Source organism: Heptranchias perlo, chromosome 4, assembly GCF_035084215.1.
Source record: "Heptranchias perlo isolate sHepPer1 chromosome 4, sHepPer1.hap1, whole genome shotgun sequence".
Taxonomy (NCBI): domain Eukaryota; kingdom Metazoa; phylum Chordata; class Chondrichthyes; order Hexanchiformes; family Hexanchidae; genus Heptranchias; species Heptranchias perlo.
In genome coordinates this window covers 97,805,696-97,820,670 of record NC_090328.1, presented here as the reverse complement: position 1 = coordinate 97,820,670, position 14,975 = coordinate 97,805,696, and the positions used below count along the sequence as shown (strand labels likewise).

The 14,975-nt window shown below is 45.6% G+C and overlaps 1 protein-coding gene across 2 annotated transcripts in view; it reads left to right on the top strand.

The window, feature by feature from the left end:
- The window catches only part of slc20a2 (solute carrier family 20 member 2), a 141,703-nt gene extending 128,780 nt beyond the window's left edge, over positions 1-12,923 (top strand). For both annotated transcript variants that reach the window (XM_067983369.1, XM_067983368.1), the window contains exons 9-11: positions 4,316-4,501; positions 6,716-6,800; positions 10,329-12,923. In XM_067983369.1, the coding sequence (XP_067839470.1) occupies positions 4,316-4,501; positions 6,716-6,800; positions 10,329-10,493 (436 nt within the window). In that variant the 3' untranslated portion in view covers positions 10,494-12,923. The remainder of the gene's footprint in view (positions 1-4,315; positions 4,502-6,715; positions 6,801-10,328) is intronic.
- Positions 12,924-14,975: the final 2,052 nt, after the last annotated feature.

Below are 14,975 nucleotides of genomic sequence, written 5' to 3'. Positions count from 1 at the left end.
ACAGGGACCACATCCTGCCCTGTTTTTATAGCTGAGGAATTGGGCTGGAAAAATTAATCCATTTTTATATATAAAAAAACAAAGTGAAACTGGAACTTATATGTAGAAGGAAGGGATCGTGCCAGGAATGTGGTTGCACGGAGTTTGTCGATCAGTGATGCCCTTCTCTTCAGGCGCTCCGAGCATCTCTGGCAGCTGCAGTAAGCGTTCTGTTAATGGCCCAGTTGGTTGTTGTGAAGCTCTGGCTCCGCTGGAATGCCTGTTAACTGTTGTATATCATGACGCCTGCTGCAGTGACAGCTCGGTTTAAAATTAGCTTGTACCACAGCGAAGACTTGAATGAACTGGTTTGCAGTGTGGCTTAGCAAATACCAGCCATCTCCATTTGGAGGCCGTACTCCAAACCCCCAGCCTCATCGATGGATCAATCCGAAATCTTAATGCTGTCCACCACTGGAAATGTGCAAGTAACACTTTGTAAGTGTCGCTCATCTCCAAGGCTCCCATTTTAATGCACGGAAATGGCTGATTAAACTGACAAATTATACAGCCCGATCTGGGCATATTTTAGTTACCGGAGATTCATTTTGCCACATCTGCTGTGGTTTGTGGTAGTGTGAACCCTGTGAAACAGCAATTACTGTACTGGCATTTACAGGTTTAACATAGCGTAGAAAAACATCCCAAGGCTCTTCACAATGTAATCCAATGAGCGACATGAAATTAAAGAAAGAAAGAGATTGCTTTTATAACACAACTTTGTGTGTTTAAGAACGTGTGCAGTAGCGTAGCGACTATGTTACTGGACTAATAATCCAGAGAACGTGAATTCAAATCCCACCACGGCAGTTTGAGAATTTGAATTCATTTTTTTTTAAAATTTGAAAATAAAAAGCTGGTTATCAGTAAAAGTGACCATGGAGATGTTGCATTGTCATTAAAAACCCAACTGGTTGACTGCTGCCCTTTAGGGAGAGAAACCTGCCGTCCTTATACGGTCTGGCCTATATGTGACTCCAGTCCCACACCAATGTGGTTGACTCTTAGCCGCCCTGTGAAGTGGCCTAGCAAGACACTCAGTTTAGGGACAGGCAATAAATGCTGGCCTTGCCAGCAAATCCCCATGTCCTGAGAATGAAATAATAATGTTCTTGGAATGTCCCAAAAAGTTTTCACAGCCATTGAAGTACAATCAGTATTGTTTTGTAGGTAACCACAGAAGCAAGTTTGCGCACTACACAAATGGCAACGAGATGAATGACCAAATAATTTTTTTATATAGGCGAACTCTCCTGCACTTATTTGAATATGTTCTATGTTCCTCTGAGCAGGCAGACAGGGCCTCGGTTTAATGTCCCATCTGAAAGTAGGCATCTCCGACCGAGCAGTACTCCCTCAGCACTGCACTAAAATGTCAGCCTGGATTATCTGCTCAAGTCTCTACAGTGGAACTTGAATTCGTGACCATCTGACTCAGGCGAGATTGCGACCACTGAGCCAAACTGACAAGAAAGGAGCTAATAGACAAACTGTAACATGAGCTGTGTTTTCTCTCTCTCTCTGCCTGTCTGTCTCTCTCTGCCTGTCTGTCTGCTTACCTCTCGCTTGCTCTCTCTCTCTCTCTGTGTTTCTGTCTCTCTTCCCTCCCTCCCTCTCTCTGTGTCCCTTTCTCTCTCTCTCTCTCCCTCTCTGTCCCTCTCTCTCTTTCTCCCTCTCTCTCTGTGTCTCTCTCCGTGTTCCTCTCCCTCGTCCCTCTCTCTGTCCCTCTCTCTCTCTCTCTCTCTGTCCCTCTCGCTCTCTCTCTCTCTGTCCCTCTCTCCCTCTCTCTCTGACCCTCTCCCTCTCTCTGTCCCTCTCCCTCTCTCTGTCCCTCTCCCTCTCTCTCTGTCCCTCTCCCTCTCTCTCCCTGTGTCCCTCTCCCCCCTCTCTCTCTCTGTCCCTCTCTCTCTGTCCCTCTCCCTCTCTCTCTCTCTGTCCCTCTCCCTTTCTCTCTCTGTGTCCCTCTCCCTTTCTCTCTCTGTGTCCCTCTCCCTTTCTCTCTCTGTGTCCCTCTCCCTTTCTCTCTCTGTGTCCCTCTCCCTCTCTCTCTGTCCCTCTCCCTCTCTCTCCCTGTGTCCCTCTCCCCCCTCTCTCTCTTTCCCTCTCCCTCACTCCCTCTTTCTCCGTGTCCCTCTCCCTCTCTCTCTCTCTCTGTGTCCCTCTCCCTCCTCCCTCTCTCTGTCCCTCTCCATCTCTCTCTCTCTCTCTCTCTCTCTCTGTGTCCCTCTCCCTCTCTCTGTGTCCCTCTCCCCCCTCCCTCTCTCTCCGTGTCCCTCTCCCTCCCTCCCTCTCCCTCTTTCTCTCTCTGTCCCTCTCCCTCTTTCTCTCTCTGTCCCTCTCCCTCTTTCTCTCTCTGTCCCTCTCCCTCTTTCTCTCTCTGTCCCTCTCCCTCTTTCTCTCTCCGTGTCCCTCTCCCTCTCTCTCTGTCCCTCTCCGTCTCTGTCTCTGTCTCCGTCTCCGTCTCCCTCTCTCTGTCCCTCCTCCCTCTCTCTCTCTGTCCCTCTCCCTCTATCTGTGTCCCTCTCCCACTCCTTCCCTCCCTCTCTCTCTCTCTCTGTCCCTCTCCATCTCTCTCCCCTCTCTCTCTCTGTGTCCCTCTCCCTCTCTCTCTCTGTGTCCCTCTCCCTCGCTCGCTCTGGGTCCCTCCCCCTTGCTCGCTCTGGGACCCCCCCTCTGTGTCCACCCCTCTCGCTCTGTCCACCCCTCTCTCTCTCTGTGTCCACCCCTCTCTCGCTCTGTCCACCCCTCTCTCTCGCTCTGTCCACCCCTCTCTCTCGCTCTGTCCACCCCTCTCTCTCTCTGTGTCCACCCCTCTCTCTCGCTCTGTCCACCCCTCTCTCTCGCTCTGTCCACCCCTCTCTCTCGCTCTGTCCACCCCTCTCTCTCTCTTTCTCTCGCTTTGTCCCCCTCTCTCTGTCCCCTCGCTCTCTCTCTCACACTGTCCCTCCTCTCTCTCTCGTTCGGTGTCCCTCTCTCTCTCTCTCTCTCTCTCGCACTGTACACCCCCCCCTCTCTCTATCCCCCCGTCTCCTTCGCTCGCTCTGCCCGTCCCCGCTTCACGCTCGCTCTGCCCGTCCCCCCCCGTCACGCTCGTTCTGCCCGTCCCCCCGTCACGCTCGTTCTGCCCGTCCCCCCGTCACGCTCGCTCTGCCCGTCCCCCCGTCACGCTCGTTCTGCCCGTCCCCCCGTCACGCTCGTTCTGCCCGTCCCCCCGTCACGCTCGTTCTGCCCGTCCCCCCGTCACGCTCGTTCTGCCCGTCCCCCCGTCACGCTCGCTCTGCCCGTCCCCCCGTCACACTCGCTCTGCCCATCCCCCCCATCTCGCTCGCTCTGCCCGTCCCCCCCGTCTCTTCCTCTCCATTAACCATTCCTCTCCCTCTGCCCAAATAATAGATGCGTCCAAACAATTCCATCTCAAGATTCTCAGCTGAAGGCCCCATTGTTACTTGTGCGTGTAAAGTGATTTATTCGATCATTGTCCAACTGGTGCCATTTGGGGGAGAAGAAACAAATGCTACATTTTACAGGGCTGATATATTTTAATACTCAACAGGTTTTTAAATAATCACATTTTAATACCCATGTTTTCATCTGTGTGAGGATTGGCAGGATTGGAATAAATCTTTAAACCTGTCCCATATGAATGGATGTGAACATTTCTAATGATTTGTCAGACGTTCTAACATGCATTCAATGACATTACAGGTCCTTCCTCGGGTTGCAGCCCTGAGGAAGAGGCTGAAGACCTGAAACACTGACTGACTTGACTTCCATTTCTCCACAGATGCTGCATGGCCTGCTGAGTGTTTCCAGCTTTCTTCATGTTTTTGTTTTCAGATTTCCAGCATCTGCAGTATTTTGGAGTTTTTTGTATTCATTTTTGCCTGCTGTGTTCCCAGCTGTTGGTCACCATGGAGACAAATTTTCTCCGGGCTTCTCCCGTTACTCTGGAGTTACAGATGGCGGAATTGGGGGGGGAGCCTCGAGGAAATTCTCCTCCTCCGCTCTTTTTATGTGTGTGGGGAGGTGCAGTAATAACGGGGCTGACTCGGCGATGCTGCCCTTGCAGGAAGCACCTTGTAAATTACCGCTTTCTGCCAGGTCTATCTTACAAGGACCTTTCCCACCAGGGAGCGTGGGCTTCCCGAATTGCCTCTGAAAACTTTTATTTACTGTTTTAATAGGAGCGTTGCAATGTTTTTTTTCTTCTGTTGGAGATGTTTGGTTCTTTGTTTCTCTCTGGTTTTGAGCATCCCTTTTTTTTCTCTTTTTTTAGCAATGCAATTGGTCCCCTTGTTGCTCTTTGGCTGATCTACCGGGAAGGAGCTGTGCTGCAGAGTGCCTCCACGCCGATCTGGTTACTGCTATATGGTGGCTTGGGCATCTGTGCCGGTCTCTGGGTCTGGGGGAGGCGAGTCATTCAGACGCTGGGCAAAGATCTCACCCCCATCACCCCATCTAGGTGAGTATAGTCCAAGTGCATCTAGAAAACTTGCATGCTGCGTCGCAGTTAATGTTGTATTGACTAACCTAGTAGGTGGCTGTGTGAAGAGGGCTTGCCCCACTACAGAGTAACGGTGATATCATTTGATCAGATGTCTTAGGGGTTTTTCTCTTTCCCTCCCCCCTGCCCCAGTTTTTTTACTCCTGCCTCTCTTTTCCTCATATCCCCCCTCCCCCGCCCCCCCCCCCGCACCCCGTGCATCAAATGGACCACTTGAGTAGCCAAGAGATGGTCAGTGGACCTTCAGATTGGCCTCTCCCAGTGTTGCTATGTAAGAGGGCACTGGGAGGCTGACGATTAATTGAGTGAAGCAGTGCTGGCGTTCAGCGCACTGGTATGCTGTCCTACTCGACGGTCCGACCCTCCGCTTCCTTCTAACAGACCACACTTTATATTCTGAGTGAAATAGAAATTTTGGCTAATTACATTTATTGCACGTACTGACGGTATGTTTAACATTGAGGGTTGTACCATGACACTTTTCTCACTGTGTCCAAAACTCCTCCCTGCATGTGGCAGTGATGATGGCGACACCCAAGTATAGTTCAGGATGGGTAAATCTAATGGTAGTTGCTATTTAAGGGCATCTTGAGCACTATTTCTTACTTCCATTATGAGAGGGCGTAGCCTCAAACGCCCAACGGCTCTCCCCAAAGTAGCAAGCCACTCAATTGTATCAAACCCCTACAAAGAATACTACACGGACTGCAGCGGTTCAAGAAGGCGGCCCACCACCACCATCTCAAGGCAACTAGGAATGGGCAATAAATGCCAGCCTTACCAGTGACACCCACATCCCGACAATAACAGAAAAGGAAACAACTGTTGAACACCTAGTGCACAAATGACAGGTCCTGCTAGTTGAAGCCATTTAAGTCCTGCAGTCCCTATAGCCATCATTGCAGAAGTCCTGTTCCCCTAAAATGTACTTCATTTTGTCTAGATGTTGTCTTGCCTTCTGCTCCTGTTTTTTTGCTGAACACCATGAGGTCATTGCCCAGTTCAACAGACAACTGAAGTGTGTCTTTATATTCAGTATAATAGTGGGTGCAGTGGATATGGCCAACCTGATATGCTGCAGTGCTTTGCCCTTGTACCTAGTTTATGTATGCAGCTTGCTGACCTTGCTCACGAGTTCTGGGCTCTCCACTGATGGGATGAGCAGGTGTGCTGGCTGGGCATGAGATATCCAAGCAAACCTCCCGAGCTTTTGAAGGCACAGAGAGCCTGTGGCTGGGCTGGCCAGGCCTTCCTGCTTCTTGGTGTGTTTGTACAATCACTTGTTCAGAGACACGCAATGGCTCAGATCTTGGGTTCACCCCCCCTCCCCCCCCCCCCTCTAATGTGGCCTCTTCAAAGAGAGTACAGGACCTGCTTCCTCTTCCCACAGCCACTATACACTGATTGAGACTCATTTTAACTTTTAGCGCCGGGTGTCAGACATCCTTAGTAAGTGAGGAGGCACAATCTGAACACCAGTCCCTTTTTTGCCTCCTGTGCTCCGTTACTGCTCACAGATTTGATGTTTTTTAAACCATTGGATTCTGCTGACGTGCACAAGCTGACGTGAAAACCTTCAATTTGCCACCTTTACACGATATCTCACGAGTGACATTACACGTTCATGACTGAGCTTCATTACCCGGGGTAATGAAGGGGGGAGGGGGAGGAAACGTAAGTAGCACTGATTTACCACAAGCAGAGAAAATTCTACACTCCTAAGAGCAGCAACCATCATATTTTTGGAGAGGAGAGGGCCTCTTCCACATGGTGTGTGTCACATTCACAGTCTTATGTAGTTATATGTCATCAATATAGTGCTGAGTTTATATGTTCATGCTGCCCGCCCACATTTATTGTATGGAACCTGCTCCATTCGCCTGACCGAAACCTAATGCATGCTATGAATTCAGTCGAACAATAACTATTTCAGCACAAACATGAATGTATTATGCCTTGAATATTGATGTTGTAATGACTTGATTTTTTTTTAATTGTATTTTTTTTTAAAAACCACACAATTGGCTGCTGGATATATCAAAATGATTGCCCTGGATGATTGTCCAGAGCTGCGGTAAGATTCTTGCATGCTGCCTGAGGCTTCGTGGTATTAATCTTAGGTCTCGCTGGTACAACAAATGACTGTGAAGTGTTGTTTTGTGCTTCCTGCAGTGGATTCACTATTGAGTTGGCTTCGGCGTTCACAGTTGTGGTTGCTTCCAATATTGGACTTCCTATCAGTACCACACACTGCAAGGTATGCGTATGCCCTGTGACTGCATCACAAGCAGTTCAGTCTGTACTACTCTCTGAGGCTCAGCTCACATCAGTTCTTGGTGGTATGACTCATCCTGAGGCAGGGAGACGGAGAGGCAAGCTAAGTACCGTTCTGCACCCAGCTCGGTGCCGGGCAATGGTTGCAAAGAGCATTCTTTGTGGTAAAACAAAATGTGGACTTGAACCCAAAAGGAATGGACTGTTATCCAACTGCTAACTTATCCTGACGGAACTGAACGAAGTAAACCCTACTTGAGCTTTTACCACCTTGAAATAACGAAAGGACTTGCATTTATATCGCGCCTTTCATGATCTCACAACATCCCAAAGCATTTGGCAGCCAATTAAGTACTTTTGAAGTGCAGTCACTGTAGTAATGTAGGAAACACGGCAGCCAATTTACGCACAGCAAGGTCCCATGAACAGCAATATGATCATGATCAGATAATCTGTTTTATTGATGTTAATTCTCAAACTAGTTTTAAAAACCATAGTGTTCTGGCTCGGTCCAAAACAAACTGACTCAATCTTTAGGGAACCAATGCCTTGTGCTTCTCTTGCACTGTATCTTGTGGTGAGTTGGACAAACTGCACTGAACAGAATGAACGGACAAAAGTTTTAAGACTCGAGTTGCACTCCCTTTTCAGCTGAAAAAAAATCACTCAAAAATGCTTTTTGTAGCACTCACTGGCCTTAAGTTCGAGTTTAGCTGATGGTCGTTGCACTGTTTTAGCTCAAGATGAGCTCTTCATGCCACTATGGACTGATTTGCAGCACCCTCCTTAGGGCAGGGGTTGGTGTTTAGTGGAACCTCTTATCACTCACTCACCGTTCCATATTGCATGTTTGGGATGGGATCTCTTTCACGTGCTTTTCTTACTACAAACTTATATTTTCTGTTTCTTCACAGTGGATTTTGCATTGAAGTAATGTGTGCGCTAACTGTACTTGTAGCCTCAAATGTGGGCATTCCAATAAGTTCTACTCATTGCAAGGTATTCGTGTGTCGTGTTAATGCAGCGATCATGTTGCTACCACCTTTAGCAAACCAAACGATTAAACTAAAACCATGCTGACTGTTGCATTCTGCCTTCTTCTGCGTAGTGTGCAAGGGACTTCCTTCCAAACTAGAAGTTAACTGGAGAAAGTGATTTCAGTTTAGTTTGTTTTAAATGTGTATTATTATAGATAGACTAGTTAATTCCTACAACGTTGAGCACGACCAGGTGAAGTGGGGTTAGAGGATGGGGATAATCGGATCAGGGTGCGCAGACATTATTCAACCCTTATTTTATATTCTGCCTTTATTTTTATATATTTAAATGATAAATTCCCATGTCAACACTTGCAATGGGAATTGCCACGCTGAACTTACCACGTAATTATACCCTCTCGCCAGCAGTTGTGCTGCAGCACCTCCACTGGCAGGAGGGTGTAATTACAGTGTGATATGTTTACATGGGCAGTTTTAATTATAATTGATAAAAAGGAATTTATCATGGGGAAATGTTGAAGAGACATAAGATTTATAGTATTATAGATTGGGTCTGGAGCTACTCTTCAAATGTTGCCTGGTGGGGCGGTTGTTAATTTTCTGACTTTGTGCTGGTGCCAGGAGGAGTTGCCCACTCCCAGTGCAACTTGTGGCTGTGTTTCCTGCATTTTTCCAATATGTACAGTCTGTGGGCAAGATTCCCTGCTGCCAACACTAATTCGGGAAAACTGCTCCCTAGGTTTGAGATCACATCGAATGGTAAGCATGGGCCATTGAGTTGGGACCAGGGTTATATCGATCGTTGTTACAATTGGGCTGGAGGAGAGAGAGAGAAAGGGATTATGAAAATAAATCATTTGTTTTCTTCAGTCTGGATTTTGGAGGTTTTTTCTTTTTTTTTTATTAGTGTTCAAATACCACTTTCAAAATCTGGAGATTTTATGCAAAGACAAAAAAATAACTTGTCCGCATTCAATTTTTTTTTCTTCTTGGACCAGAATGATTTTTTTTCTAGCCTTGTACATTTTTGCATTTCCCTGCCCCCCCCCAAAATGGCAATGCGTATTTGCACACGATCTGTAGAAAACAAGTTACAGGGCAGAATTAGCACGAGAGATTTCTGGAGTTCTAACTTTCAAGCTATCAGCTCATTCTTGCAGATTTAGTTGTACAGTACGATCCCCCCTAGCTAGCTGCAGGAATTTTCATTGGAGTCAGGCTTCGGAAGAGCAGCAAGGGTCAGGGCTCGGGGAGACAAGCGAGGGTCAGGGAGAGTGGTGAGGGTCAGGGCTCAGAGAGAGCAGTGAGGGTCAGGGAGAGCAGCGAGGGTCAGGGCTCGGGGAGACAAGCGAGGGTCAGGGAGAGTGGTGAGGGTCAGGGCTCAGAAAGAGCAGTGAGGGTCAGGGCTGGGGTAGACAAGCAAGGGTCGGGGAGAGCAGCAAGGGTCAGGGCTGAGGGAGAGCGGTGAGGGTCAGGGAGAGCAGCGAGGGTCAGGGCTCGGGGAGAGGGTCAGGGAGAGCGGCGAGGAGACTAGCAGCAGTTGGGGGACAAGAAAGAGAAACCAAGATGACATCTTGTCTGCTCCTGCTAGGTAACTTGGAATACATCTTCTAAATAGTTTGATGGTGGATTTTTAGCTTGTATTAGTTTGTATGGAGGGACTCTCGCATTTTTTACATTGTGTCAGGGAGAGAGGAAGAACCCCTTCATAGAGGATAATTGGGTTTCTGTTGTGTTTTGAAGGCAAACTGCATCAGTTAATTCATTTTGCTAGAAGTCTTTCTAACTTGCTCACTCTCCATCCATCTTATTAACTTTTTTTTGTTTTTCTACCTAATGCATCACTAAATAAACCTTCTCTTAGTTTATTAACTAATTTGTTTTATTTTTGTTTTTAAAGAGTAGACCGATAACTTCTCTCCAAACCTGAGATACTAATACAAGTTCAAATGGGTAACTTCACTGATCCTGCACTCCCAGATCGAAGGAAGCATTGGTTGGAGACTCTGTGTACACTCCTAGCAAGGAGCCTTGCTCGAAGGGAGCATGGGTCAGAGAGTCAGGACTGCAGTATTTTCGACCACCTCTGACTTGGGCTCTTCTCCAGCACAGATTCCCTGTTGGCAGTTCAGGATCAGAGAACTTGCACTACACTATAGTGCTTTTGAAAGCTGCATACTTGGTACCTTTTTTCACTATAAGGCATGTGATTTAAGATGTAATTGGTTCAGTGCTTGTGGTTGGGTCAGAACCATGCTGAACTGTGTCAGGGTGCAGTGTCAGTATAATTGCAATGTGTGGAATGCAAGACCCGCACTGTTGAGTACATACAAAGGGTATCTGCTACCTGCATGGTTTTGGCAATTGATTTATTTTTTGACAAGGTCCTGGCCATTTAGTATCGGTCTACTCTTCATTCATTTTTTCTCTTTTTTTTCTCCTTTCCCTCCCCCCACCCACCCTTCCAGTTGATGCCTGCTAATATTTTGTCTTGTTTTTAATTACATCCCCAGGTTGGATCAGTGGTGGCTGTTGGATGGATCCGATCACGCAAAGCCGTGGACTGGCACTTATTTCGTAATATCTTCCTGGCCTGGTTTGTGACCGTCCCGGTCTCTGGTCTGTTCAGTGCTGCTGTTATGGCGCTGTTTGTATATGGAATACTGCCATATGTTTAAATTTTATTGTGATTTTTAAAAAAATTATTTTTAACCAGCAGCGTGAGGTGTCCTTTTTCTTCCCTTTTCCCCCCTCACTTTCCCTCCCCCCCCCCGCCGAGAGCTGGTTTATTTCTTTTTTTCTCTCTCCCCTGTTTCAAGAGGAATTAAACAGCTATAAATTAATTTTACATTTTCATCTTCTCCATTCTCTCACATGCTGTAAATAACACTACATGTGCTCACTTTGGTGACTTGGTAGCATGTAACGGCAAAGCCTTATATGGCGCACCAGTGTACCAGTGAGTATTGCTACCCAAGACATGATGTTTGTAGAATGGATGGTACTGGTTGGAAGATATTCACCCTTTGTAGTACTGAAGTGTGTGAAGATGCTGTACATATTGTATTATTACTCACTGGAAAGTTTTTTTTAGTATGGATCTGCAAAAAGAGGGGAATTTTTTATTTTAAATATGGCGTGGTTTAGTAAAATCGTCCTTCTGATGTGCAAAACGAGGTACAAAAAACCCCAGCTCTGTCACTTTTTTTTTGCAAGGCACTGTTCCCTGTAACTGGGCCTAGTACCATTCTACCCTGCATGCTACAAACACCATAACCAGAATGAGGAGAGATTCAATGTGATGGGTTTCATGGAAACTTGATTTCATATTATAAGCTTGACAGTTGTATTATATTGTAATTTCTATTGTAAATACTTTCTAAAGAGATCTAGGTTTGTGTGTTTTTTTTAAAAATTGGGACACATTTCGCTCACTCATTTAAGACAAAAAAAAATATCGAGTGTACCAAAGATTCAAGAATAAAGATTTGACAGTATTTTCACTTTGGTTTATTGAAATGCCTGTTTGTAATTCGGGGTCCTTCTCCGGTTCTCTGTCATTTAAGTGACATTTGATCTGTTTTTAGTGGAAACAGATTTCTCGGGTTCCTTTCAACCAAAAAAAAATCTTCTGTGTAGAAAGCATCAAACCAAATATCGAGTTGGCATTGGGTTAATTGGCAATCCCGTTGCCTTTCCATAATGTTATTAAATGTGCACATTTGGTCTGCAACGTCTGCCGTGTGCCCCAAGTACTAATGCCATTCATTTCCACTGAAGCGGGTGGGGTTCTCCTGATCGTCCACCACAACTTCGGGCAGGAGATCATGGAAACGCTGGAGAAACAGCGTTGTCTGTCCAGGGTTTCCGCTAAGTTACTTCAGATGATCGTGAGAACCCCCATCAGAAATTCTTCCCCACAAAATGGGTAATCAAACCCTTGGTTATGGCCGTCTCCGAGATAAAAATACCTCTGGGTAATTACCAATTTTTGAACCAACTTTATACCGAGGCGGGAGGGAAATGAGCTGTTAGTGACTTTTACTATGTAATTCACACATCAAACTAATTCGTGTTATGTTGGTAAAATACATGAAGACCAGTGAGATATTTTTTTAATGGCCCAGACCATTAGTCACTCGTTGATCACCTCATCACTCACGTGTTACAAATCAACCCATTCCCTGGATATAAATTGTATCCCTAGGATTCCTATCATGTCTTCTGGTTTGCAGTGTTGTTACAGAGCCAAAGCATCTACCATGATAGAAAACCTAACCCTCAACCTACAGGTGCACCCATTTTAAAAAATTTTAAAGTGGAAAAGAGCTCTTTGCTCTCCTTGGTGTCAGTCTTGGCTCAGTGATAGCACTTTCACCTCTGAGTCAGAAGGTCGTGGGTTCAAGCCCCACTCCAAAGGCTTGAGCACGTAATCCAGGCTGACACTCCAGTGCAGTACTGAGGGAGTATTACACTGTCAGAGGTGACGTCTTTTGGATGAGACATTAAACCGAGGTCCCTTCTGCCCTCTCGGGTGGATGTAAAAGATCCCATGGCACTCTTCGAAGAAGAAGCAGGAGTTCTACCTGTTTTCTGGCCAATATTTATCTTTCAGCCATCATTACTAAAACAGATTATTTGGTCATTATCACGTTGCTGTTTGTGAAATCTTGCTGTGCATAAATTAGCTGCCAAGTTTCCCTACATTACAGCAGTGACTACACTTAAAAAGTTGTGAAGCTCTTTGGAATGCCTTGAGGTCGTGAAAGGCCCTATATAAATGCAAATTCTTTCTTAGTACAATAGGTTATCATTCCCTTCCCAGACATTAAATGGTTACACTGACCAGTGTATTAAAATCCCACGTGGGTGTTCAGTTCCCCTCGCTGCAGGTTGAAATCCCTCCATTGTGGTGCAACTTGGTGTCTTCCAGTAATCTTTCCACTGTAAATGTATTATTTTTGATTGCTTGTATCATATTGGCAACAACTGACTTGTTCTGTTCCCCCTTCCAGTTGGGGGGAAAAAAAATCATTCATTTGTACTAAAGTGATGGGAAATTTAAAAAATCTTTTTAATGAACTTCATTAAAATCGTCTTACTAAAAATTTTTGTTCTGACTGATTATTTACTACAAGACATCCTGTTACATCTTAACTGTGAAGCAATAGAACATTGCCAGTTAATTTTAGTTTTTATTAAAAGCATTAGCAGAACGATTACAACTTATTAACCAATCTGCACTTCCTATGAACTGATAACGAGCAGTCTTGTCCGTGTTGTGATTGTGTTGAGACTGGTATACTACAGGACCAATTGACCCTTTTATCTCAAGATGATATACAGGAGACCATGTAGGATCTCCACCCTGTTCTCTCCATTCCAAAGAGTGGTAAATATCTTGCTGCCAGACTCCTACATTCAGGCTAGAACTGATAGTTGCACAACAGCAGAAAAGAAACCGGACATTGATGGTACAAATACTTACATAACAAAGACCGAGTTACTTCAACAGAGTTTGAATATCTCCTCCAGAATGTATTTCTTGTACAAACCAATAATCAGCCAAGACTTTTAGCAGGCATGGACTGTCGTCGACTTCATGATGCAGTGTTTTTACACGCATGAGACAATATTCTTACCTACAACAAGCTGTCCGGCTATCAGCATCAGATACAACTAAAACTGAACTAAAAATTACATGAAAGGTGCGTGTGTGTGTATATTCCCAAATCGCTGGCATCTGAATAAAGGGCTGTCAATACAGCGGTGCATAGAATAACTTGGCAAGTTGATGTTTGCACCTTGTCCGGCTTTCCAGAACTAATTAACGCTTCATTCACGTTTAGTCTGATGAGTAGTATACTGAAACATTGTTTTAGGGTAATGTGCAGATCAAAAGGCCTACGTGTTCTGGCAGACTGCATGGTTTTGCTCCCACCTTAGCTTAGCAAGTGAAGCCAGCTTACCTCGTAACCTTCGCTATTAAAAAAATTACCCTGTATTAAAAGTTGTATTAAAATATATATACAATAAACATTTTTTCTATTTGAGCTATGACTGCGTTCTGCTTCATGTTAACAAATTTATTTTGGGCTCCTAAATGGAATTCTGCACGGGCCTAGTATTCTTTTCCATCGTGCAATCCTTCCAAGCAACAGTGGGAGATTTGTGTCAAATATCCCAACCTGCAATTCAGAAAGGCCGCTAAGGAACCAAGCTATCAACTGTGGCCCTCACTAATGACCCCTGTGAGAGCCATTCAGGCAAGAAATGTAGAGAGAAACGGCAAGGTGCAAGAAATCCTGGGTCTTGTTGAAGAACAGCATTGGGTCGCTCAAGGAAAGGTCCTGCTGTATTGGCATGTCTGGGGAGCCCTATAATAGAGTCTAGCCAAGATCCCCAGGATTATTATGGTCTGCTGCACCTAACACAACCTTGCCATGCAAAAGGGCATTGCCATGGAACCTGCTGAAGACTAGAAGTTCTGAACTGGTGGCAGATGATCAATCTGAGCAGGAAGCTGAAGAGTTGCCTTCCCAATCACCCATACACTTCAAGAGCCATGAGGCAGGCTCACATTGATGGCACCTTCATTTATGTCCCTCTAATATCCCATGCACAAGAGTCAACAGTATTGAGTCCAATACCTTTGCAAAAACACTTTTCCCTGCCATTGTCCTCAACCCTATTTGAACACCCATGAACATGTTGAATCATATGAATGTGCACTCTTCTCAAATGAACTCTTCCCAACATCTTAGGATTCTGGCTGAAGCAAACTATTAACTCTGCCAGTTTGTGGGACAGATATGCTCAGTGTGTTACCCCAGTGCTTCCCCTTTGTGATACCATATGGTATGTGTCCCCTAACCGCCTGTTTCTAAGTGTTGGGAGGAGGAAGAGAAATGGCTGCTGTGTGTCAGTGGATGCCTTTTAGGGTTGAATGTTGCCCAGTGTCTCTTTCTGCCTTGCCACTACAGGCACCCACTAGTATTGATGGGGTGGTTGCGTGGACCTCTATGCTATGTGACATATCTGTAGTCATCTAAGCAGGGCAGTGTTACAAAGGGCATCACCCTAAAAGACATTTCCATCATTAATGCTAGCACCTGTTGCTGGGCACTCTCATGGAAAAAAAATCCATGGGCAGCAACAAA